Source organism: Perca fluviatilis, chromosome 7 (genome assembly GCF_010015445.1).
Source record: "Perca fluviatilis chromosome 7, GENO_Pfluv_1.0, whole genome shotgun sequence".
Classification (NCBI taxonomy): domain Eukaryota; kingdom Metazoa; phylum Chordata; class Actinopteri; order Perciformes; family Percidae; genus Perca; species Perca fluviatilis.
Window position 1 is genome coordinate 3,444,866 of NC_053118.1, and position 25,657 is coordinate 3,470,522.

At 40.7% G+C, this 25,657-nt stretch overlaps 1 protein-coding gene across 1 annotated transcript in view; it reads left to right on the forward strand.

Annotated features, from left to right (window-relative positions):
- ibtk (inhibitor of Bruton agammaglobulinemia tyrosine kinase) overlaps positions 1-25,657 on the forward strand; it is a 32,432-nt gene that overhangs the window by 1,986 nt on the left and 4,789 nt on the right. Inside the window, 26 exon segments of the mRNA XM_039804805.1 lie at positions 99-195; positions 1,050-1,174; positions 2,878-2,988; positions 7,373-7,543; positions 7,836-7,953; positions 8,330-8,510; positions 9,309-9,432; positions 9,750-9,927; positions 10,371-10,430; positions 10,433-10,523; positions 11,186-11,570; positions 12,294-12,550; positions 12,641-12,727; positions 12,844-12,926; positions 13,203-13,240; positions 13,372-13,468; positions 13,591-13,692; positions 13,926-14,043; positions 15,646-15,706; positions 16,666-16,793; positions 17,091-17,203; positions 17,398-17,543; positions 17,789-17,904; positions 18,515-18,613; positions 18,871-19,026; positions 22,942-23,142. Of these exon segments, the coding sequence (XP_039660739.1) occupies positions 99-195; positions 1,050-1,174; positions 2,878-2,988; positions 7,373-7,543; positions 7,836-7,953; positions 8,330-8,510; positions 9,309-9,432; positions 9,750-9,927; positions 10,371-10,430; positions 10,433-10,523; positions 11,186-11,570; positions 12,294-12,550; positions 12,641-12,727; positions 12,844-12,926; positions 13,203-13,240; positions 13,372-13,468; positions 13,591-13,692; positions 13,926-14,043; positions 15,646-15,706; positions 16,666-16,793; positions 17,091-17,203; positions 17,398-17,543; positions 17,789-17,904; positions 18,515-18,613; positions 18,871-19,026; positions 22,942-23,142 (3,443 nt within the window).

The window sequence follows — 25,657 nt, forward strand, 5'->3', positions numbered from 1 at the left end:
GTAACATGCCGTAAAAGGAAAAATTAAGATTATTATTTGCTTAATTTCAAGATGTTGACTTGACTTTGAATATCTTTTGTTTCTTGACTTTGTTTCAGCATGGAGGACTACTTTCCACTCACGACAAGGAGGGTCTCTCTGTCCTGGACCTTACAATGAAGGACAGACCATCACATGTTGTGTTCAAAAACACCGGTAAGAAAATGATGATGAGGCACCCCATGTTCTCAAGGCTGAGTCCTTACTGCAAAAAACTGGCCCAGGTTTGATTCATACCCGCTGCCCTTTGCTGCATGTTGTCCCCCTTTACCTGTCTATTTACACCTGTCGAATAAAAAGCAAACCATTGCCTTACCCCTTGGGATATCTGTCACAACTTTACCTACTTCCAAGGTGCATGAAGAAGGGAAACTGTGTGAATCTCCAGCAACACTTGTAGTATAAAGAACAACTTAATTGTGAGACCAACATGTTTGGGCTTGTGGCCTTCATCAGGGTCATCATGCGCCACATTAACACCAGTACGACATTGATGGTGAAACAATTGACTCTAGTTTTGTTTTTGTCGAGAGTCACCGGGCTTATTAACATGATAATGACTCATTCTGTTTAATGATGCATTCACACTTGTACATGCATGGGATTTAACTCTCCCTGTGCTACAACACATGTCTTTCTGGCCATTATGATTTGTGATTTTCACATTATATAGAAAAGGATCTAGTACCCACTGTGGAAGAACAAGATATCATTCTGTTTTGGTCTGTTTTATTATATTTTAGCTTATTTTTATCTTATATTTTATTTTACACTTTTAATGCCTATGTCTTTTTATGTTGCCTTGTTTCTTTTTTCTTATTGCTTTTATGTCTTATGTGAATCACTTTGAATTGCCTTGTTGTTGAGAAAGGTGATTTGTAAGACACACACACACACACACACACACACACACTTTTTGTAGTGGCAGAAAAGACCAGTGGTTAAATCAAGCTTCAGGTGGAGGCAATGCTGTGACTGTCCTTGTAATGTTTTTTTCTTCCTCATTACAGACCCAACTGAAGTATACACATGGGGAAACAATACTAATTTCAGTCTCGGGCATGGTAATCAGGAGAGCCGACAGCACCCTGAGCTTGTGGATGTGTTTGCCAGGACAGGGGTTTACATCAAGCAGGTAGGCTAATGACACATTGCTGTTGTCCCAGCTCTCCGGGGAGTGAGAATGTGTTTTCCTACAGCATAGGGCTTCCCTTCCCTGAATACCCCACTTGCATGCGTCACACCAGTAATGCCCCTTACTGTACTGTAGGGCTGGGCAATATATTAATATATAAGGCTGGATATCGTCTTAGATTTTGGATATCGTGATATGACACAAGTGTTGTCTTTTCCTGGTTTTAAAGGCTGCATTACAGTAAAGTGATGTCATTTTCTGAACTTACCAGACTTACTAGCGGTTTATTTGCCTTTACCCTCTTAGTCTTTTGTATCCACATTACTGATGATTATTTATCAAAACTCTCATTGTGTTAATATTTTGTTAAAGCACCATTAGTCAACCCTACAATATCGCCACAATATAGACATTGATGCATTTGGTCAAAAACTGTGTGATATGTGATTTTCTCCATATCGCCCAGCTCTACTGTACTGTATGCTTCAACTCTATGCCAACATGTTTTGCATTAAGAAAAGCCAATGCACATGGGTACTCCAGATAAGGCACACCACCTGGGTAAACCAGCAAAACACTCCCTCCCCAGAGTCCTGTATAACGCAACCTTCTCTTCAGGGTAAAGCAGCATTTGTTAAATGCTTTTCCCTCCAAGCATGGCTCATACTGGCTCATACTTTCTCAAACCACAGATGTAGAAATATTGGTTTTGCTTGAGAGCTTTACATTTTGTGTTTCATACATAAATAAAGTTAGTGGTTATACAGCCATGGTACATTATCAGGAGTATCGATAATGTTGTGGGACTGAGTCAAACAGAGGGCATAGTTGGTGTGTCAGGCGTGGACTAATTTGCTTTGTCTTCTCATGTATAGTCTTCATTTGTGACTGTGTTGAGCCGGCCTGTGCATGGGCTGTGCCGTGCCAGGCTGGCTACAATTTCATGCATTTGCCATGTGGATACTCTTAATGTGATTAATATCGCAACTGCCCCCAGTGATGTAAGTACACACCAGATGCTAAGTTATAGTAGAATAAGTAATTACTGTGTTAGACATGGTGTCATTGTAATCCATTCTTAAGACCTAGTATTTGTATGTGGGGTGTGTATTTGTGAAGACATGATTACCTGTATTATTGGTGGACACAGAAGAAACCCCGTGTTTGCAGGACTTGTCATGCAGAGCCATTTCATATAGCCTAGTAGGGGACGGATGGATCTGATTTCATGACCACACACTGACCCAGTGGCACTGCATTTAGTCTTTGTCTTCCTAGCCCAACCCAGCAGGTGCCAGAGGTTAAATATTAATTCCACAATGACATGTTTTTAATTAAATAAACCACACTGATGTGTATGCATGTGTGTGAATGTCCACGTCAATGTGATACTTTGGGAAACATCTCTGCGCTCTATTGAAAGCTTGAGGGTAGCAATGTATTAGTAATGATGTTTGCTTTTCCACTTGTGTCCTGGCCTTTATTGGCATAGTGTTTTACTATTACTACAAGAGGGCTTGGCTGAGGGACATGGAAAAAGATGCACGCAGCCACTGAGGTCCAAATCATAATGACAAGAGCCTTAATTAGCACAAACTTCAGACTCAGTTTTTTCCTTAGAATAGAATGTCCAGTACTAATAAAAAGCAAAAACTGAAAAATTGCAATTATGTCCATGTTTAATCTCCTCTTGTCCCTTTTAGGTGGTCCTGTGTAAGTTCCACTCTGTGTTCCTGTCTCAGAAAGGCCAGGTCTTCACCTGTGGGCATGGCCTGGGAGGACGACTTGGTCATGGAGATGAACAAACTTATCTGGTGAGACTTGTTATATCAACTTATTGTCGACTTATTGTCATCAACAACATTTTTTTCAAGGGCCACAATTTTTCTAAGCAGACACTCTGGGGGCCGGAAGCTCAAATAAAGAAAATAAAATGAATTTATACCTATAACGCCTATTCTTGTTCGAAACTTTCACTTTCTTACTGAATTAATGCTATATTTTTTTTTACATGTATTAGTGCGAGCAAACTCCTAAAAAACATGGAAACTCCATAGTGATAACTGGCTCTTTAAGTAGAAAAAGATCTCAGACTAGGAGGCAGTTCACTGAGGAGTGATGGTTAAAGTCTGTGATTATGGAAACATGGTTGTAGTATGCAGCATCCTGATTGGTGGAAAATGCTTGCAGAAAGAAACGGCTGTTTAAAGTAGGTAAACATGTCACTGTCAAAGAGGCTGAAGCAAAAAGTTGACATGGAAAAGCCAAAAGCCCAGCTTTAATGATGAATGGACAGATAAGCAGGCTATGCACTCGTCATGTATGCCTCATTTGCAATGAAAGATGCTGTTGCAAAATAATACAACCAGCATCATCATCATCAAGAATGAAGAACTCGAACATAACGATCGCGTCATTCACGTGCATATTAAGAAGCCAGATGTATCTGTTTTGGTCTTATAATACCTCCATAGATTGTCCGCTCTAGCGGAGAGTTTGGTTTGTTCAGCCAGCAGTGAGGTTTACAAGAATTTGTCCAAATTTCCAGATTCCCGGCAAACTAAGATAAACAGTTAGACTACAAACTGACAGCTTTTGTTTTAGCTTGTTTGTAAAAATTTGCTATTTGCAGAGTAGAGCTGTGTTTGCGTAAAACAGCGCGGTGGACAAGAGTGGACTGAGCATACAGAGCCGATTGAAATATCGCTTTCTACGTGTTTATGCCAGTCTACACAGGTGAGTGCATTGATAAGTATTGACTTTTTACTCACAAAGGTTTAATTGTAGCCTATTTACAGAAAAGAGACTAGCGTGAGTTCATCTGCCCCAGCGGCCGTTGGTAATATCCTGTATCCTTCAGTGCTATGTGTTTTAACGCACACACATCTCGGCTCAGCTCTATGTGTGGCGCTCGGTCGCTGTACAATCCCGGCATGTGAATAGAGATGCAAATACAGGGGGCTGGGTTTTTGCTCTAAATGCTTGAAATGATAAATAACAGAACACATTTTTTCCTCTTTACATTTTGTGAATTCATGATTATTCTGCCGCCAGTTGACATTGGCTGTTATAGGGCATTATTTCGAAGATGTCCCAGAGCGCATTTACAGTGAGGAAAATAAGTATTTGAACACCCTGCTATTTTGCTAGTTCTCCCACTTGGAAATCATGGAGGGGTCTGAAATTGTCATCGTAGGTGCATGTCCACTGTGAGAGACATAATCTAAAAAAAATAAATCCAGAAATCACAATGTATGATTTTTTTTTTAACAATTTATTTGTATGATACAGCTGCAAATAAGTATTTGAACACCTGTCTATCAGCTAGAATTCTGACCCTCAAAGACCTGTTAGTCTGCCTTTAAAATGTCCACCTCCACTCCATTTATTATCCTAAATTAGATGCACCTGTTTGAGGTCGTTAGCTGCATAAAGACACCTGTCCACCCCATACAATCAGTAAGAATCCAACTACTAACATGGCCAAGACCAAAGAGCTGTCCAAAGACTAGAGACAAAATTGTACACCTCCACAAGGCTGGAAAGGGCTACGGGGAAATTGCCAAGCAGCTTGGTGAAAAAAGGTCCACTGTTGGAGCAATCATTAGAAAATGGAAGAAGCTAAACATGACTGTCAATCTCCCTCGGACTGGGGCTCCATGCAAGATCTCACCTCGTGGGGTCTCAATGATCCTAAGAAAGGTGAGAAATCAGCCCAGGACTACACGGGAGGAGCTGGTCAATGACCTGAAAAGAGCTCGGACCACCGTTTCCAAGGTTACTGTTGGTAATACACTAAGACGTCATGGTTTGAAATCATGCATGGCACGGCAGGTTCCCCTGCTTAAACCAGCACATGTCAAGGCCCGTCTTAAGTTTGCCAATGACCATTTGGATGATCCAGAGGAGTCATGGGAGAAAGTCATGTGGTCAGATAAGACCAAAATAGAATTTTTTGGTCATAATTCCACTAACCGTGTTTGGAGGAAGAAGAATGATGAGTACCATCCCAAGAACACCATCCCTACTGTGCACATGGGGTGGTAGCATCATGCTTTGGGGGTTTTGTTCTGCACATGGGACAGGGCGGCTGCACTGTATTAAGGAGAGGATGACCGGGGCCATGTATTGTGAGATTTTGGGGAACAACCTCCTTCCCTCAGTTAGAGCATTGAAGATGGGTCGAGGCTGGGTCTTCCAACATGACAATGACCCGAAGCACGCAGCCAGGATAACCAAGGAGTGGCTCTGTAAGAAGCATATCAAGGTTCTGGCGTGGCCTAGCCAGTCTCCAGACCTAAACCCAATAGAGAATCTTTGGAGGGAGCTCAAACTCCATGTTTCTCAGCGACAGCCCAGAAACCTGACTGATCTAGAGAAGATCTGTGTGGAGGAGTGGGCCAAAATCCCTCCTGTAGTGTGTGCAAACCTGGTGAAAAACTACAGGAAACGTTTGACCTCTGTAATTGCAAACAAAGGCTACTGTACCAAATATTAACATTGATTTTCTCAGGTGTTCAAATACTTATTTGCAGCTGTATCAGACAAATAAATAGTTAAAAAATCATACATTGTGATTTCTGGATTTGTTTTTTTAGATTGTCTCTCACAGTGGACATGCACCTACGATGACAATTTCAGACCCCTCCATGATTTCTAAGTGGGAGAACTTGCAAAATAGCAGGGTGTTCAAATACTTATTTTCCTCACGGTAAGTCCAGCACCCACTGGAGGGGAAAACAACTCTCCGCTCTGCATTGACTTGTATTGTGTGAAGGTTCCTCCTAGTCAATTTTGTCTGCTAGAAAACAACAGATGAATGCCTAAAGGCTGCTGTGTGGTGATACTCACTTCCAACAATGCAAAGAACACATAACTTAAGTTTTTATAAGCTGCTGACCTGAAAAACTGAGCTTTTATTAAGACAAAAGTGGATACAGACGTGAGGAGTCCGCAGGAAGAATGGGGAGACTGTGTGATCCTGACAATAAGCTAAGATTGTATACAACATTATGTGTTAGCTTAACTTACAGACATATAGTTAGACTATAACTGACATTTGGATATTTGACTTGGTAACGAAATGCTCGCGGCAAACCTAACTTCGGACATATCGTTAGCTTAGTGTCAGGACCCCACAGTCTTCCCATTCTCCCTGCTGATTCCACTTTTGTCTTCGTAAAAGCTTAGTTTTAGGGTCAGCAGCTTATAAAAACGAAGTAATGGGTTATTTATCTTGTTGGTAGTTAATATCACCACCCATAAGCATTTTTCTGTTGTTTGGTAGCAGACGAAATTGACGAGGAGGAACCTTAACGCAGGTTAATGGAGAGCGGAGAGTGTTCCCCCTATGGGTGGGAGAGGCTTTCAGAGTATGATGCGATACCCTCTGTCTCTATTATAAGCTTCGTAAAGGTAGAGTATGTGGCACAGCTGTTGTACTGGATTGCATTAGATTGCATAAATGTTTAGGTGTAACCAATAAAGTGTCAAGGGAGTGTATTTTTGTGGGGAAACAAAATGATTATTTTGGCATGAAAATGTCAAAGTGAAATGAGTATTCCCTCTTGGAACCTAAAGTCTAAAAGGTTTCCCCAAGACTGTTTTAATGCATCGCATGGGGGGGGTGGCTGGGATAAATTGTGTGGAAATCTTTTAATCAGTTGTGTTGGAGCAGGTACTGGTATCCTCTCTGCAATGTACATTTGATAACTTGTAAAACGTGTAAAAAAGAAAATGCACAAAACACTACAGTGCCCATGTCGATGGCTTTATATACACACACAATACTTGTTGGCAGGGTCCATTTTTTTTTTTGTCTTTTTATGAGATTTGTTGACAATAAGAAAAATATAGACTATAACAGACTTGTTCTTTTTACATTAGCTCTCGCAGCAGAAAACAGCGCAACTCCTCCTGTGACAGTGCCATTTGAGTGACCGAATCACTGGCAAATAGTTATAAATAACTGTTATACACAGGGATTTGCCCTGGTGCTAAAGATACAGGCATGGGATACTGTCATGAGTTAATGTAAAGGAAACTGTCAATCTTCAATAGCTTTTACTGGTCAATCTCAAATAGATATCATTGAATGCTGAACATTGAGCTTAGGATGTTCTTCTGGGCTGTATTTTTTTTTTCTTTTTTTTTTTTTCTAATCTCTCATTATCTTCTCTATCTCACTCCTCTGCACAGGTTCCCCGGATGGTGGAGGGTCTAATGTCCCACCACTGCTCCCAGGTGGCAGCAGCTAAAGACCACACAGTGGTGCTGACAGAAGAAGGCTACGTGTACACTTTTGGCCTCAACACCTTCCACCAGTTAGGTCTGGCTCCTCCTCCTGCCTCAGCTCAGGTCCCTAAACAGGTAAGAGCTAGCAGGGATGATAATGGAAGAGGGCAGATGACATTTTACCATGCATGTAACGAGCATTGTTTTTATACCAAATGAGATTTGGTCATTTTGGTGAATGAAATGACAATGTGTTGGGACTTCTTTAATCTACTCCGTTTCATAGTATGTAAGTTTCCTTTTGGGAGTGATTTAGTATTTTATACAACCAGTACGTTGATAATAATGATCTTTGATGTTGTGTCTCGAAACACTTCAATTCTATATTCTCTAGTTTCAATGTCCCTGTGGTATGCTGTGTGTGTAGGTGTTCTCCAAGACGCTGAAAGGCAGGACAGTGATTGGAGTTGCAGCAGGGAGGTTCCACACAGTGCTGTGGACCAGGGAGGCTGTCTACACAATGGGACTCAATGGAGGCCAGCTGGGTAAGCCTCAACATTGAGATGTCAGCAAAGCCAGTGTTATGAGCGAAAATGGCACTGCTTTTAAGATAGTGAATGTTGAGCAGATGAAGATCTCACCCACACCCTGTGGCACACTTAGGTGTCAGAGTAATGAATAAAGATAAAGTCTAAAATGTTTAGCATGCAAGCATGATCTTGTTGGAATGTTAGAATGATACAAATGTTTATCTACTTCTGTTGGAGGTTTGGTGAGGAGGAAAGACCCTCCATTGTGTCAGAGTTGGATGACACAAAAAGTTTTAAGTAAAAACCCATATTAAACACACACACTGTATATGGGCAACTTGATATGTTAATGTAATGTATATTTTGTACTCCATTGTGTGTTGATCTCCAGGTTACTTGCTCGATCCTAATGGAGAGAAGTGTGTGACAGCCCCCCGGCAGGTATCGGCCCTATACCACAAGGATGTCACCATAGCTATGGCAGCAGCTAGTGATGGAGCAACAGTGGTTGTGACTGAGAAGGGGGACGTCTACCTGTTGGCTGACTACCAGTGCAAGAAAATGGCTTCAAGGTAAATGGGACATTCAACCACCCCTTATTAAACTGCAAAAATAAGAAAAGCCTGTTACAAGTCTTTTAATGAAATGGAAGCTTTATTCCATTTCATTAGACAGCAGACAAAATCAGCATGACCTCAATTTAGTATTTTTTCTATATCAGTTTTTTCCAAATGTCATCAAAGCAATACATGGAACAAACTGGTTCATTATACCACAATCTGAAGATTGCCTTACACAAAATCATAAAACACGCATTTTACATAGATTTTGAGCAGGTTGTCTCCAAATCCAGCATCCCATTCCAGAAGAATTGGGCAAATGTCTTGTTTAAAACAGTATTCATTTCTAAGTAAAAAAAAAAAAGGGTGCCAGTATCTGTCAGAAAAATACAAAGATACTATCACTGTAAAGAATGAAAGGTTGTACTCTATATTCTTCAATGCTCATAGATCTGATTTATATGTGCAACCTTTTCAAGATGTTCGTTCTGCATCCCCCTCCATTATTCTAATCAGACCTAATGTAAATGGCAGCTGATCAGAAATCACTCACTAAACTAGAAACTGTTATGTTATCTTTTTGTTTCATTTGGAAATTGTAGTGCTGCATCTATTAAAGCGCGATAACACACTGAACTCTCTTGAATGCAGGTGTTCAAGAGTGTCTTCCACCAAGAAATGTAGATCTTGATCCAAAGATAGACGAATTACAGTAAATGATAACGTCTATTATACATATGTTTTGAATGTGACACTGTTTTGTTAGTTTTTGTGTTTTTCTAATTATTCATTTTGATTGGTCTCTTTCAGGCAGCTGAACATCAGGAAGGTTCTGGTCAGTGGTGGTAGTCTGGACCACCGTGTAGTTCCACAGCTCCTGAATGAGGGAGGAGGGGAAAAGGTGGCCATCCTGGCATTAGATGAAGCTGGAAGGGTAAGTGCATTTAGAAAGTATAAGAGGAAATGCTTTTCACTTAAGCATTACTTAATTATTTGGTCTAAATCAATTATTAAAAGTGTAGTTAAATCTTACTTCTCTCACTGCGCTAACATTTAGAAACTCAAGCTGAATGTATAACATTGTTATTTTTATTTCCCCTATTGTTATCTAACATTTGGTGCATCATAGACAGTTATACAATCCCAAAGCAAGCTAGCCTATATGGGGTCCTATAGATGAAATTGGTGACTAAGACTTGTCTGTGAAACTTTCCTTAAATCTTCACCCCCCTCCATTTCTCTCTCTGTCAGGTGTTCTGCTGGCGGTCCTCTGGAAGCTCGGTGAGACAGTGCCGGTGGGCGTATGGGCGTCAGGTTTTCATGTCGGACATAGCTCTCAGCAAGAACGGCATGATGTTTGTGACTCAGGAGGGGGAGGGCTTCAGTGGCGTGTGGGCTGGAGAATATAAAAAGTACGGGGAGAAGAAAGGTAAGGAATTTAGGGACATGGTATATAGAATCATAAAGTTGGCTAATGTTTTGCAATTGTCAGTTTTATTTAAATAGTTTTCATTGGACGAAACCTTAAATTTGTATAGCCAATTTAGAAATGTACCAACTGCTTTGATAAATAAAAGGAGTGACCTAAAGATACACATTTGAAGTTTATTAGAGTTAAAGGTCCAGTGTGTAACGTGTTTAGTTGTTCATTATCAAAATCTGCATTGCCTGTTCACAAATTTTTCATGAATATTTACCACCACCATTCCAAATTCCTACACATTGGACCTTTAAAACAAAAGTGTAGAAGGATACAAATAGAGAAGATAAACAACATTGAAGTAAATCATTAAAGCAAGTTTCTAAAAATAGGATTTAAGAAGTGATTTAAAAGAGTATATTGATTTTTAAATCTGTTTCTTGTAATCTTAGAGGGCAGTGTGGAGGTTTGTGGCCATTCTGATGCGGGGACAGTGTATGAGCGAATCCGCCTGGAAAACTCCCATATGTCCACAGAGCTGTCAGCATCACCATGGACTCTAAAGGCCGAAATTTTGGAGTGCTTCAGTCCGACCCCAAAACAAGGTAGGATATCTCCCTTGGAGCCTGGAAAATGCTTTGCTTGGTAGTGTACTTATTTTCTAAAGTCTATAGAAAATAGACTTGAAGCCTAAAAAACCCACAGTTACACGTGTGAAGTGTGAGTGAAGTTCAAGCTGTTTGCAGCCAGTGGAGACTGCTGCAATGATAAATAGCATATTTGTTTTGTCAGACAGACGTGAGACGACTCCAACAAGAAACTTTAATACATCTTGTGTAAACAGGTTGTTAAAATCATGCGTGATACTTGAACTGGAGGAAATAAATCAATGAAATGATCATAAGGTGATGTAAAATAGTGGACTATATATCTTATCTGGTTGGGTCTAATTGTTTTTATTGTTAGATCTCCTCCTGCTGTTAATATACGCTGCTTTATTGGAGCCAGTGTTACAGCATGGAAGCTCCTTGCTCCTTCTTTTATTATATTACCGTTCGCTTGACAATTTTTTTGCATTAGGTCTGAGAGACATTGTAATCTTGTTATTGGTAAATTCTGTGCTCTATTTACTTTTTAAAGATTCATTGGCTCCAGTCCAATTATCACTCAGTTGTCATAGATTATACTCCTTGTGTTTGTGTTCCAAATGGTCATTTTTGATTATTTGATTTTGTTCATTAGTGTCCACCCTGTGTCTTTAATCCAGTTTGTATGAGATTCCCAGCATTTTTCCATCCTCCTTCTCCCAACACTTCCGGCGCCTTCTGGATGAGGCGGACGAAACGGACAGCATCCATGATGTGACCCTTCAGGCCGGTGATCGCACCTTCCCTGCCCACAAGTACATCTTGTCCATGAGGTCCGAGTTCTTCCGGAAGCAGTTTATGTCTGAGAATGGCAAGGTTGATGAGGATCTTGATGGAGAAGTGAGGAGGAGCGAAGATGCTGTGGGCTGTGATTTAATCATTTTGGAGAAGATCCCACCAGACATGCTGGAATACGCCCTGCACTTCATCTACACAGACTCCTGTGAGCTGCTGGTGCATGGGGCCCGGCCGAGAGTCTCAGGGGCCTTGACTGGACAAAACCAGGTGAGGATAAGAAAGGAAACGTGTTATTCACCTCAATTCTGTGCAACAGAATCTGGATATACTAGACATACTGTAAGTGTTTAATATAAAGCACTTTGAATTGCATTGTTGCTGAAATTTGCTATACAAATAAAGCTGCCTTGCCTTTAATATTAGGGTTGTCACGATTTCGTTTTTTTTTCATTATCATGTTTTTGTTGTCAGCGAGTGTGTGTTCGTTGTGATTATGAAGTTAGCATAAAGGTTATAGCTGTGAACGTAACCGTGCAGTCTGTGTACAGTTAATCTGTTGGTGAAAAATGCTGCAACTCCTCAAGAACCAAACCAAATTCCTGTGTCTTGCTTGCTACCTGCTAGTTAAAGTGAATGAGGTTAGCCACGGAGCTAGCGACAACTTTAGCACAGACTAACTAACTTAAGGTGGGCTGATCTTTCAGGTGGACCAGCTATTCTTATTTTAGTGACCTCCAAGTTTTGCTTCAGTGTTATCTCCCTCGCTGCAACTGACCACTACCGAGCTTTATGCAAATAACTGCACGATGACATCATTGATATGCAAATTAGCATATGATGTCATTTGCACCTATGCACTCTAAGGGAAAACCCTGCTATTGCTTGAGTCTATACAAAACATTTGCTTTAGCTGGGAAGAGCTTTAGCCTCTGACTCAACTGTGGTTATTTCATGAATCCCATGTTCCACTGTCTCTGTTGCCATTGCCAGGACTCTGAGCAGGAGAGGCTTATCAGCAGCCTGCAGGACTTGGGCCTGAGAGGCCGTTCAGCCCTCGAGGTGTACCGCTCCCTTCCCCCTGCAACCAAAGGAGACGGTGACAAGGCCAAGAGCAAGTTTGCCAAGCCTGGCAAGAAGGGAAAAGGAGGCAGAGGTGACAAGGCCGGGGCCAACGAGGGAGGGGCCAACCCTGTGAAAACCTTACAAGGTGTTGCAAAAAAGCTGGGCCTGGGAAGCCTGTCTGCACGGTGAGAGACCGAGTGTGCTCTAAAACCCTGTGGCAAAAATCAGATGTGGTGTCATTTCTTGTTAATCATGCTTTCTTTAAATATTGACAGACTGGACGGAGTCAAATATGAAAATGGAAAGATCAATGTTATAAACAAGAAAACTGGCAACAAACCCAAATTCTACCAGAAAAAATGGTGTGTATATGAATTTATATTATATATAACAGTTGTAGCTATAGATTAGATAATGAATAAATAATGAATTTGACATGAAAATGTAGATAAATATCTGTCTTCATGTGTCTGTACAGCTCCTATCTTTGTGATGTTACTCTGAAATCTGAAGATGGGAAAGAGTTTCCATGTCACAAAAGTGTCCTCTGTGCAAGACTAGGTAAGGTCAGCCCATCAAAGAACCGAATACACAGATGTTCATTCATTCATTCATTCATACTGAAAAGAGAATGCAGGTTGTTATACATCACGAATCTGTATGTCATACAGCACATGTGCCTCATGGTGTAGAGTCTTAAAATCCCTACTAAAAATATGATTGGGCCTTTCTGAATAATAGCCTCCTCTCTGTTGAAATAACTTTAAATGTGACTGCTGTTTGATGTTTCGGAGTTAGAGTACGTGAGTCTCAAATGTTTTCAAATCTTTTCTGCAGAATACTTCAATAGTATGCTTGGAAACCCCTGGATCGAGGTATGCCATGTTTTTATTTCACAATGCCTTATTTATGAACCAGTGTGTCCATGGTATTTAATGCTTGCAATGCACTTTCATGGATATAACCATACTGGTACTGATAATGATGTTGTCTTGTGCCCCCTCAGGCCACATCCTGCACTGCACTGGAGATGCCTACCAGCTCAGAGATTCTACAGGCCATTCTCGAGTACATTTACACAGACGAGTGTCCCACCATCAAAGGTAGCTTCTCAAGTTTGATGTTGACTGACAGCTCAAATAAAAAAGAATTTGTTTTATGATGTTTTGGTGAATTTGCATTAACATTAAAAAGGCACTGATTGTAGTCTTTCTTTGCTCAACAGAGTCTTTGAATGTGGAGTTTGTCTGCAACGTATTGGTTGTGGCTGACCAGCTGCTTATCACCAGACTGAAGGAGATGTGCGAGGTTGTCATCACCGAGAACTGTATGCTATGCATTTGTCTTTTCCTCTTGTGACCACAAAGTTAATGCAGCACAATTTTTCAAATTTGTATTTATTTATTTATTTATTCGGGACAGTGCACATTAATGAACAATCTAACATTTCTGTACAGACTGTAAATGAGCCAGGTTGCTAATTTTTTTTTTTTTAAACACCATTGCATCTTTGAAATGATTTCCTGTGAATTGTGAATGAAGCTGCTTTGCTCTTCTCAGTGACTCTGAAGAATGGTGCGGAGCTGCTGGAGTTTGCCACCATGTACAACGCAGAGCAACTTAAACTCTCCTGTCTCCAGTTCATTGTGCTCAACGTGGCCGCCCTGCTGGAGTCAAAGTGAGAATCAAAAGGAATAACCTAAAATGGACTTAGAAAGCTCAATTACTATTTAGTTAAGAGTAGGGTTGCCATCGTTTGGATATTAAAGTGATGGTTCGGAGTAATTTCACCCTAGGGTCCTTTGCACCATTACCTCGAGCCAAACACCCCCCAGAAGCTTTTTTCACCTGGGTCTAACATTGGGAGAGTTAGCGTAGAGTAGCGTTATCAGCTGAATAGCTTAGTGCAGGGGCTAATGGACCCACATTTGTATCTCGTAAATGACCCCACTAATAATGCCCGAAATGATACCAAACTTCTACACTAGTACAAATAGGTTATGTACTCATAAAACGATGGATTGTAAAGTTTGTAAGTACACCAGAAGTTTATGAACACTTGCCTGCTGGCTTCAGCTCTCTGTTGCTGCTGCTACCTGCAGTTAGACGAGTGCTTAGGGCCGTCTACAAATTACTACACCGAAAAGAGATACAACAAAAATATTTATTGATTTTAATGATTAAATAAGGTAATGTCTCCAAACTTACCTCAATTATTACTTGTCTCCTGCTAGTTATACTACAGCACTTACTTAAAAAAAAAGTTAAATTAAAAATATTTTTGTTGCATCTCTTTTCGTTTTTATTTGTAGATGTCCCTAAGCACTCGTCTCACAGCAGCACAACAACAACAGAGAGCAGAAGCCAGCAGGCAAGTTTTATTTACATAACCTTCTGGTGTACTTACAAACTTTCCAATCCATCGTTTTATGAGTACATAACCTATTTGTACTAGTGTAGACGTTTGGTATCATTTTGGGCATTATTAGTGGGGTCATTTACAAGATACAAACGTGGGTCCATTAGCCCCGCGCTAAGCTATTCAGCTGATAACGCTACTCTACACTAACTCTCCCAATGTTCGACCCAGGTGAAAAAAGCCTCTGGGGGGGTGTTTGGCTCGAGGTCATGGTGCAAAGGACCCTAGGGTGAAATTACTCCGAACCATCACTTTTACGATTCTGATTCCAATTCCGATTCTTCCTTTCAATTCCGGTTCTTATCGATTCTCGATTCCGATTCTTTGAGGGGTGGAGTTGAAACGGGTCACATGCTTATTTCACTAATAAGAGGAAAGTTTTATTTTGATTCAAAGGTGGGTTGCAGTTTGACGGGGCTTTTTCAGTGTAAAATAAAGCCACATAAAGGCTGCAACACATCAAGCGCCTGGCCGCTACGGAAACCAAAACTTGCGCGTGTTAAATTTGGAACCCATGATCAGATTTGAAACCAAATCCTCCAAACGATTCCAATAAAGAAACAATTCCGATGGAATCGTAATTTTTGAAACGATTCCAAGTAGGAATCTGTTCTCAATGCCCAACCCTAGTTAAGAGTATTTCCACATTTTATTTTTTATAACAATTTAAACAGTGCTACAATGAATCTCATTAAAATGTTCATCAAAAGTATACATTGGTCCATACAAGATTATCTTGAGTATGTATTCAGTAATGTTTTTTTGACTAAATTTGGATATACTATATGCAGCATGAGTAAACTAAACTCTTTTCTCATCCGTATGTAACTGTCTGTCCCTTTGTTTTTGTGTTGTCCTCAGGGCGCTGGATATTCTTAGTGATGAAGTGCTTGTGGAGCTTTCTGCAGCCTACAGGAGGATGGTGAGTCACCCCCCCCCACATAGAAACGTGCTGATCTGCATCATCCTTTCATGACTCAAATGTTTGCTTATTGTTTGTCGTTTGATTCTTTTTAAGATAAACAGCAACAAGTGAAACCGCTTGAAGAACAAAGAACTGAAGCTAACACAGCAGTAGTTATTGTCCGATTTTTCTTTCAGCTTTACAGTTTACAGAGTAAGGGGGCTCTCTAGACTCATCATTTAGTTTTGACTTTGTAGCTGCAAGACACTTTTTGTCTTGAAAAGAGGTGAATTGGGAAAAACCTAATGTAGATGTTTTTGTTTCTTATATAAGTTGCAGCTGAATGCAGCAGCTGTGTGTGTGTGTGTGTGTGTGTGTGTGTGTGTGTGTGTGTGTGTGTGTGTGTGTGTGTGTGTGTGTGTGTGTGTGTGTGTGTGTGTGTGTGTGTGGGGGGAAATGTGTGTGTGTGTGTGTGTGTGTGTGTGTGTGTGTGTGTGTGTGTGACTATATTCGTTGGGTCCAAACCAACCGGGAATACAGTATACTTGTGGGGTCCCGACAGCTTTGTGGGGCCAAAATCCTGGACCCCACAACTTTAAGGGCTGTTTGAGGGTTAAGACTTGGTTTTAGGATGAGGGATATAATTAGGTTAGGGTAAAGGTTAAGGTTAGGCATTTAGTTGTGATAGTTAAGGTTAGGGTAAAGGGCTAGGGAATGCATTATGTCAATGACGGGTCCCCACAAAGATAGTGCCATAAACCTGTGTCTGTGTTGCAAAATGTGGTGTGTTATAAATATAGTCAAATGTATGATGACTGATTGCAGTGCCTAATAATAAAGCAGTGTTTGAATGTTTTCTTTCATTTGTACAGCTGATTGAACTGACTGCGCCAAGTCAGTCTTGGTTCTCATACCTTAATGTAAATGTGTACAGGTTCAGGTTGTGATAATAAATAGTTTTTTGTTTTTGTATTCAGATCCCAGCCATGCAGAAGAGGGTTATCACTCCATATCCTGGCGCCCCAGACCTCAGTGTGTATGAGGATGAGGATTTGGACTCAGCGTTTCGCCCCAAATCAGAAGCAGAACTGGATCACTCCTGCAGGTACACAAACAGAAATGTTCTCTATCTATATTGACTCTTATTGTGTTGGTGTTCTGATTTGGTGCAGAGTTTTGTATCCGCCAGTAAAAAACAACATTGCTCTTTTCATCTCGGTACAGATCAGAAAATAAACATTCAGTTGTGACTACTTAATGTATAGAACTAAAGTTAAGGGAAACCGGAGCTAACCAGGCTATCTACAAGTCCTTGCCATCCCCTTTTAAAGATCTTGCAGTAAATGTGGAGCCCCAAATAGAGATCTGATTATTATTTTACGACATTATCCCCCCTCCCCAGGGAAATCCTGTTAAAGAAGGCCAAGATGAAGGCTAAAAAGAAACCAAGGCGACGCTCTGACAGCTCAGGAGGCTACACTCTCTCTGATATCATTCAAAGCCCCCCTGCTGCAGGTACACTTAAACACATACGCGAACACACATGATGGATATATTGTTTTTCATTAAACTTTTACCACTTCTACGTCATGACAAACCACAAAATTTTTTCTTTTTTCTCCACCACACCAACTTCTTTTAAAGTATCAGCTGGTTGTTTTTAGGTAAAATGTAATAATTTCACTAACACACACTCTCTCTCCTCTCAGTGGTCTCCCCGTGCCTGGTAAAGTCAGGCAGGGCTAACTCAACAGAGTCCCTGCAAGAACTGCTCACATCCGACTCTGAGGGCAGCTACATGGGAGTGGGCAGTCCCCGAGACATGCAGTCACCTGTCTTCCACGACAGAGCCGAGGTTAATGTCTGACCACCACAACAATCACATGAGTCGTTTTGTTGCCAACTTAATATAACAGATTATGCTAGTCATTTTGCCGCTTACTGTGGGTGCAGTATGAACGAATAGTAATACTTAAACTTGTGTTTACACTTTTATAGTTATCTATTTGCCATTGTTATGATCATGTTTGATTAATAAAAGCAAAGTGGCTTCATTACATGGAAAGTAGATATAATAAAATTGTTGTTCATCATCTGCAGGATGAGAAGGCTTTCAGTCAGAGGCTAAAGACCCCACCCAGTACCCCGACCTCCCTGAAAGATCTCCCAACTCCCCCCAACTCTGCTCCACAAATCATCCCCAAGATCCTTCCCTGGTAAGATAGCCCTGATTATGCTATATTTGAAAACCTCTTCTTTTATTCTTACAATCTTGGTGTTTTTTTTTTTTAAAGCAGTTTTGAGGTTTGATTTGATACAAGGGACCCTGACTTAAACAACTCACCTTAAATCTTCCTACTTGATTTTGAGGAAGAGGTTTGGAAAAAGGAGGAAGCGCTTTGATCCCTACTCACTAAATAAGTATTGAAATTTGAGCTATATGTTGTAATGCGTACTTTATCAATCCCACAAGGGGAAATTCAATTTTTTCACTCTGTTATATATCCACACACACACACACACACACACACACACACACACACACACACACACACACACACACACACACACAGGCCAAAATACACACATGCCTAAACTGAAACAATACACGTGCATTTATGAATGGAGAGATGTCAGAGTTAGGGGGCTGCCTCATAGGATGCCCAGAGCAGGTGAGGGCTTGGTGCCTTCTCAAAGGCACAGCGGCAGTGCCCAGGAGGCAAACTGGCACCTCTCCAGCTACCAGTCCACACTCCGAACTTGGTCCGACTGAGCTACTGTAACCCCCAGCTTTAGTATGTGTGACTGTGTTATTACTGTCTGCAGTGCTGCTCGTCCACCCCCAGTCTTGGATCTGAGAACCATCATGGACATGGAGGCCAACTCTCTGCAGACCCTCGGAGCAACTCCTAAAAGCCCTGGAAGGTATGAGACGTCTGCTGTATATATTCTGACTGAGGACATTATTAACAAACAATAATTAACAGTGACTAGTTGATGGCGATCAATTAATGACTAATTGCAATAAAAAGTACAGTTGAACTGTTTTTCTATAAAATGTGATGCTTAATTTTGTCCTATTGCCCAGTGTGAAGGAAAGCGGTACTGCCACACGAGTGAAGATTATTTCTTGACTGTTATTCACTTCAGCTAACAGTACATATTTTTCCTCCTGCCTGCAGTGTCAGCACCAGCATTAAGCACTCCACTGTTCCCACTAAACTGTCCCAGAAGCAGAGGAAGATGTTGGCCATGGCCAACAAAGAGGCCAGTATGGAGTCCACTGCATCCAAACCAACCCCCACAGTCACCCCATCCAAAAGCAGTGGGAAGGCCTGGTGAGTGAGCCCAAATATGAAGACCTTTACTGTCCACTACTTTCAACAAATGAATTCCTGCTTCCTGTTGATGAGTTTATAGTCAGTCACTGATGTGACAGTTTGTGTTTGCAATCAGAATTTATGTATTAACAACGGATGAAATGACTTTGTGTTTGTGGATTTGGTCGCTTGGAAAGACAAACCCACAGAGAATTATCTCTTAACTGCAGTTCCCCTCAGCGCTACGGAGGGTTTTAGTGTCTTTCAGCTAATTGTTTCTGCTTTACGGCCCACAACTTAACTGTTTTTCCCCTCTCACAGCTCTCACCAGTGTTGTTTTTGGCACAGCAGGTAGCTGTTTTCTGATAAACCCACTGTACACTACCTGCCCACCATCAAATGGCAAACAAACAAAGTTAGCAACTAGCAGGTGAACCTAGTGGATTAGCATTTAGCAGCTAAAGAAACGGATATTTCTTTTATGAGATTATGGAAACCAAACAGAGCTAAAAGGAAAGCCAATATTAAACTTATGTTCATCTGGTGGACACAGACACAACTCCAAATGAATGCTAATGTTGCTTTTTGTTGGCTAGATGTGTAAATAAACATAACATGTTCACCAAACAAACTGTAAGTATTCACCATGAGAGAACACACTGACAGGATGGTCCTACAAGGTGAAAGCAGATAGATAAACAAAATGTGCCAAAAAGAAGTCATTGTTTTTTTATTTAGAAGCTATTTGTAGCCTTAATCTGAAGTCAACATTATTTGACCTCACACACAAATGGAAAACACATCTTAAAACATGTTTTAGAATGTAAACACAGAGCACATGCTGCAATCAATGTCATCTGATCTGCAGCAGCACCTCCAGAAGTGAAATCAGATCAGATCTCTGCCAGGATTCTTCAGTCCATACATAACGTTTGTATTGGTGCCAAAGTTTTGCATGTACCAAAGCTGTCATTGCTTGTTCTGACGCTGTCATTGTGGGTAGAAAAATCTGCACATCCACTCTAGAGTTAAAAAACATGATCCCCTCTGTAGGAAAACAAAAGTAAGTTCTGGCTACAAAATAATGGTTTCTGTTGACAGTAAATCCTCCCTGCCCACTCACCTGCATATTCTACATTGTAGATTTGAAATCTGGAAAGTATATCCAGGTGAAGATGCTTTTTTTTTTTACATTAAGAGTACCTCATCTTTTTAGGGATATGGTGCTTGACAAATTCGAAAGGAAAACCGAATAAATTACTAACACAGCAGCAACAAAAGCGCAACCATCTATCTGCACTTAAGATCAGCCCTAAAATGTTATAGAGTACCATGGGGGAACAATCTCGAGACCCACCCAATCATTAAATGGCTTGTTGATTCTCCTGTGAGAGGATTAGTGTCCAAGATTTATGCTAAACTGATGCAAGTATCCGTAGGAGAACTCCCAATAGTAAAGAAATGGGAGCGAGAGTTGAGCCCGGAGGGGAACGCAATTAATTGGGAGACGGTTTGGGACATTTCCCACTGTTCTAAGAACCCAAGTCACCAGCAGATCCACTTCAACATATGCCATAGGACATATTGGACGCCTCAGAAGCAACATGGCATCATGACTTTTCGTAAACATACACGGCACTTTCCTAAAGCCAAATGGTGTGTTATCTGTACGCATTTTGAGCTGTCCACGTGTATGTCTACGCTGTATACAGCGGATGTAAATATACACACCACGTGGCGTCGCTACGTTGCCTGTTATCGCGAGAACGTGATGTACTATCGTGAGAACAACGTCACGCGTGTAAAAAAATAAATAAATAAAAGAAGGTTGGGTTTAGGAAAAGAACACTGGGAAAGGCTTTAGTAACACAAATTACGACAAAAATGAAATAAAATGACAAAAACACGCTTATAATAAATAAATAAAAACAAATAAACGGGTTGGGTTTAGGAAAGAAACATTGGGGAAGGCTTAAAAAAAAAAAAAAGGCTGAAAAACACGAGACGGCTCTCCTGGGTGAAAGTCCTGTGTTTTGCCCATCCGTGGACTTCCTTTCATACTACTCGCTACGGCAAAAATTCACACGTAATTTAGGTCAGTGGCAGCCGAGCTGCGTTGATAAACACGCTAAAGACCGATTATGCGTCTTGATAACACGCCAAAATGGCATATGAATTGGCGTGTCATACATACACCACTTTATGAGATCAGTCTGTCAGAAGAAATATGTCTCTAAAGTCATTCCTACTCCCTATTCAACGTTCTGCCACCCTGAACAACCTATAACTTTCCTACACATGGTCTGGGAGTGTGAACAGGTGCAGGAGTTTTGGAATAAAACATCAATAATATCTGATGTGACAGGATGTTGAATCCCTACTGACCCGATTGTTGGGTTACTTAATGATGACTCTAAACCTGCACCTGCTTGGGAGACAGAGGAAGAGCTGGCTAGCCGGATCAACCGCGACCAAGAAAATGATAGCTCAGCGCTGGCTCCCCCCCACTCGCTTTGTATTAAACAGTGGTTGGTGTATTTTCTGGACATAGTTGTGCTTAGGGCTTTGACTCCGAACCGTTATTCGAATATAATTCGAATATTTAAAAAAATAATGATATTCGAACGAATATTAGCCAGCCCTTAATATTCGAACCTGTTATGGGCATTATTTTTTGTAAATGCGTTTGCTTGTAAACGTTGTTTTCAGTTCAGATTCCGAGGCTTTTTCACGCATTTCAAAATGTAACTACACGTCGCGGCGACGCACGTCTCTTGGCCGTGGCTCGGTAGCGGTGCATTCCCCCCTAATTCTCAAAGAAGGCAGGCTGGCCCAGGGCCAGACCAGACCAGGGCCAGGGCAGACCAGGCCAGACCAGGGCCAGGCCAGCTCAGTGGCGTCTTTCTCCCGTCGCATTCCGCTGTCTCTCCTACCTACACCGGCGCCGCCCCTGTCCCTTCTCCCCTTTCTACCTGCTGCTCAATGCTGCTGCACATGAGGAGAGAGCACAGGGGGGGGGGGGGCTGCTCCTCACTAACACAACAGAAGAGAGAGGAGACTGTTTTGGCGGCTACAGGAGAGAAATACATGGCGTGCTCGCTGGACAATACTGGCGACTCTTTTTTATTTTACAGAAAGTTGCTTTCTTTTCTACAGAAAGTCGCCAGATTTGTCGCTAGTCGCTTTTGTGAAAAAAAGTCGCTAAGTTGCCAACACCGCCCACACACACACACACACACACACACACACACACACACACACACACACTGGCTCGACGCACACACCAGCACACGAGTGTAAACATCAGACCACTTACGTAGGCTACGGTGAAAGCTCCGAACTTCCTGTCGAAAGCACACTGTTTGTGTTTAATCCAGGGTCTGACTTAATTATTTTTTTTTGACTGAAGGCATTTAATGGTCAAAATATTATTAATAAATATTCGAATATATTCGAATATTAATATTAATATAAAAACGAACTTCGAATATGATTTTTGGGCAAAAGTCAAAGCCCTAGTTGTGCTTGAGCTCTGTACAGCAAGGATTAACAAAGCCAAGTCATCGACTATAGACCTATGGAGAAACGCAGCAGCACAGGTATCAGTCCTAATGACCTCAGCATCACAGGAAGTAGAAGAGAGGGACTAGGCACGGTGGGATTCCTGATTGTTTTTCTTTCTTTTGTTTTCCTCGAGACCGCAGAGGATGGGGGGTGGGGAGAGGGTTTTTGTTCTTGTTCAATTTGTGTTTATCTGTTGTATGCACCACTTGACATTACCTGGATTTTTTATTCTGTATGTCTGGATGATAAATGGTGATTTAAAAAAATATATATATTTGATCTCAACAACAAAACAAAAAATGTATAACCCTCTTTTTACTTTTATCATGAATTTGTGTGTCATACATGCTCATTTGTATCAATCTGCAGGGCAACAGCGGTGCAGTCCCCACCCTCCTCATGCTCCTTTCGAGCGCTGCTGGAAGAGGAGGAGAACTGTCTGATCAGAGTGGGACAAACAGGAGCCCAGAGGGCCCTAGGGGCCCAGGTGTCGCCTGTCACCTCTACTTCTGCAACCAGGAGGGTCACGTTCAGATGTGCCGAAAGCAGTGAGCCAGAGCGACCCACTGGGTGAGTGTCTACACAGAAACGCGCACTAGAGTACAAACACACAAGAGAAAGGTCCATGCCAAAACTAGGTTGACTTCTTCTGTTCTGTACTGCTGTTTTCCACTTGGTGGCACTGTTGTAGTGTCGTCATAAAACTGCTGTTTTTTTTAATTATTATTATTTTTTTAAATCAGCAGCCCACACACACAATATATACAAGATACAGAATACCACATTAAGAGTCATTCCCTGGTACTTCAATACTAACTAACCTTATTGCAATACCTAATCTAAGCCTTAATTTAACACACTTTATATTTTTTATTATTATTTAATAATTAAATAATATTATTATATCCGTTATAATTATGTTCTCATCTCTCATCAGAAGGAAGAGAAAAGAATTTTTTATTTTTATTTTTTCATATCTTTGGGTCACTTGGAAGTTTAAAATTGATCTGACACAAACACACTGGCTTTCAGAATAAGAAGTAAACGGGGGAAGTAGCGTTGAGTCTTTATCTACGACTGATTCTCCATAGAAGGCAGAGAAAGATATATATATATATATCTTTCTCTGCCTTCTATGGAGAATCTATATATATATATATATATATATATATATATATATATATATATATATATATATATATATATATATATATATATATATATATATATATAAATTTATTTTTTATATATATATATATATAAAATATATTTTGAACTTGTGAGTCTTACTGGACAACTTGTTGAATGTAAGTGCTGACTGACAGGATCTCCTCTAGTTAGAAAGAGTGAGAGCAGCGTGACACTCGGGTCTGAGTGAGATGAACCAGACCCGGTACAGCCGGTTTGTCTGGGTTGACACTGAGTCACCCTGACCTTTACAACATCCCCCGACAGCTGGACAAACACCACACACACACACTCACACACACACACTTACACTGCTGCAGTATGAGCGCCATTCTGTAAATATGCATTTCTAGTTGAATTACAGACAATTGTCCATGAAGGCACATTATATTTGATTGCATGTATCTCTGATGTAGGACTGTGTGTGAGAGATACAAATGTATTCAACTGTGGGAGTGTTAGACCATCTTCGTCTTCCTAGCTTTTTGCAAGTGTGTCTCTTTTATCTGATATCATACTTCCTTTGCTGTATCTTTGCAACATGAAGCTTGGGTAATCTTTAGAGCCGACTTCTAGATATTAAACATCTGTGTGTGGGAGTCACTCTAGTGAAGCCGGTGATGTTAATCAGTGTTGATAAGGGCAGCCCTCTTGTCACAATGGATCATACAGAACAAGGAGCAGGTTTCAGGTTCCTCTTGGTATTTGAATGAGCAGAGGCACAGACAAGTTCAAGGCTCAGGAAGCAGCAACAACCTCATATATTTCCATATCCCAAGTCAGAATTAATAGAGATGCCTTTTATATTCTTGTCAGAATCTTTTTTGTTTTTTTCTTCTCCTTATGTCTTCTATTCATTTCCAGAGGTCTTTCTTGGCCAGATTAACATGCGCACACACAAACAGAGACTTTCCAAAAAACATTTAACATGCATCAAAGTGAGCGATTAGAAAATGTTTTTGGCCACATTTATAACAAACTATTAATGCAGTGTGTCTCCAACCCTAACCTAGCAACTATGAAATGAGAAATCACTTTAAGCACACACAAATCAGACATGTCATCTATGTGACATGTCTGATTTTACATCATACGTCTTGTCAAATAGATGTCCAGGATCATTGTAGAATAAGAAAAAGCAAGACAGGTTGTGCACTTTCGGAGTCAGAAAATAGAAATATTCAGAGAGGAAACAATGTCTCATGCAATCTTTTTATTTATTTTTTAAAGGCAAATTTATATAACACAAGTAATAAGAGGTAGCTTCAAAGCTTTTAATTGAAATGGAAAATAACTTAAAGATTGAATTAAAAACATGAACTTGTATACAAAGTTAGAGATGATCCCGATGAAAAAATTAAAATAAAGACAAAAAAAGCAGTAAACAAACATTAGAAGGCAGCAGAAAATGTTAGATTGTCTGGTGATTGCGCCTATAGTGAGTGTGGCCTATAGTAACAGAAAGAAGCTTTGCTGATCTTAAATTCTAACTCTGCAAACAGATTTTGTACACAAATGTTTTGGGGTAACCATGACACAGACTATTTCAGTAACCTAGCTCACTGGTATTGAAGGCATCTATCAGTTTTTCCACGCTAGTTAAAGGAACACGCCGACTTATTGGGAATTTAGCTTATTCACCGTAACCCCCAGAGTTAGACAAGTCGATACATACCCTTCTCATCTCCGTGCGTGCTGTAATGTTGTCTGTCGGCTCCAGCGGCATCAGGCCATAACAGAACAGGCAGGTGAATGGTTCCAGTAATCCTACTGCTCCCAATAAGTGACAAAATAACATACAGCGCCAACGTGTTCCTATTTACATGTTGTGATTTGTAGAAGTCTGGCGTGTACAAAAACAACGTAACATGAGACACAGCCATCTTCTAACCGTAAA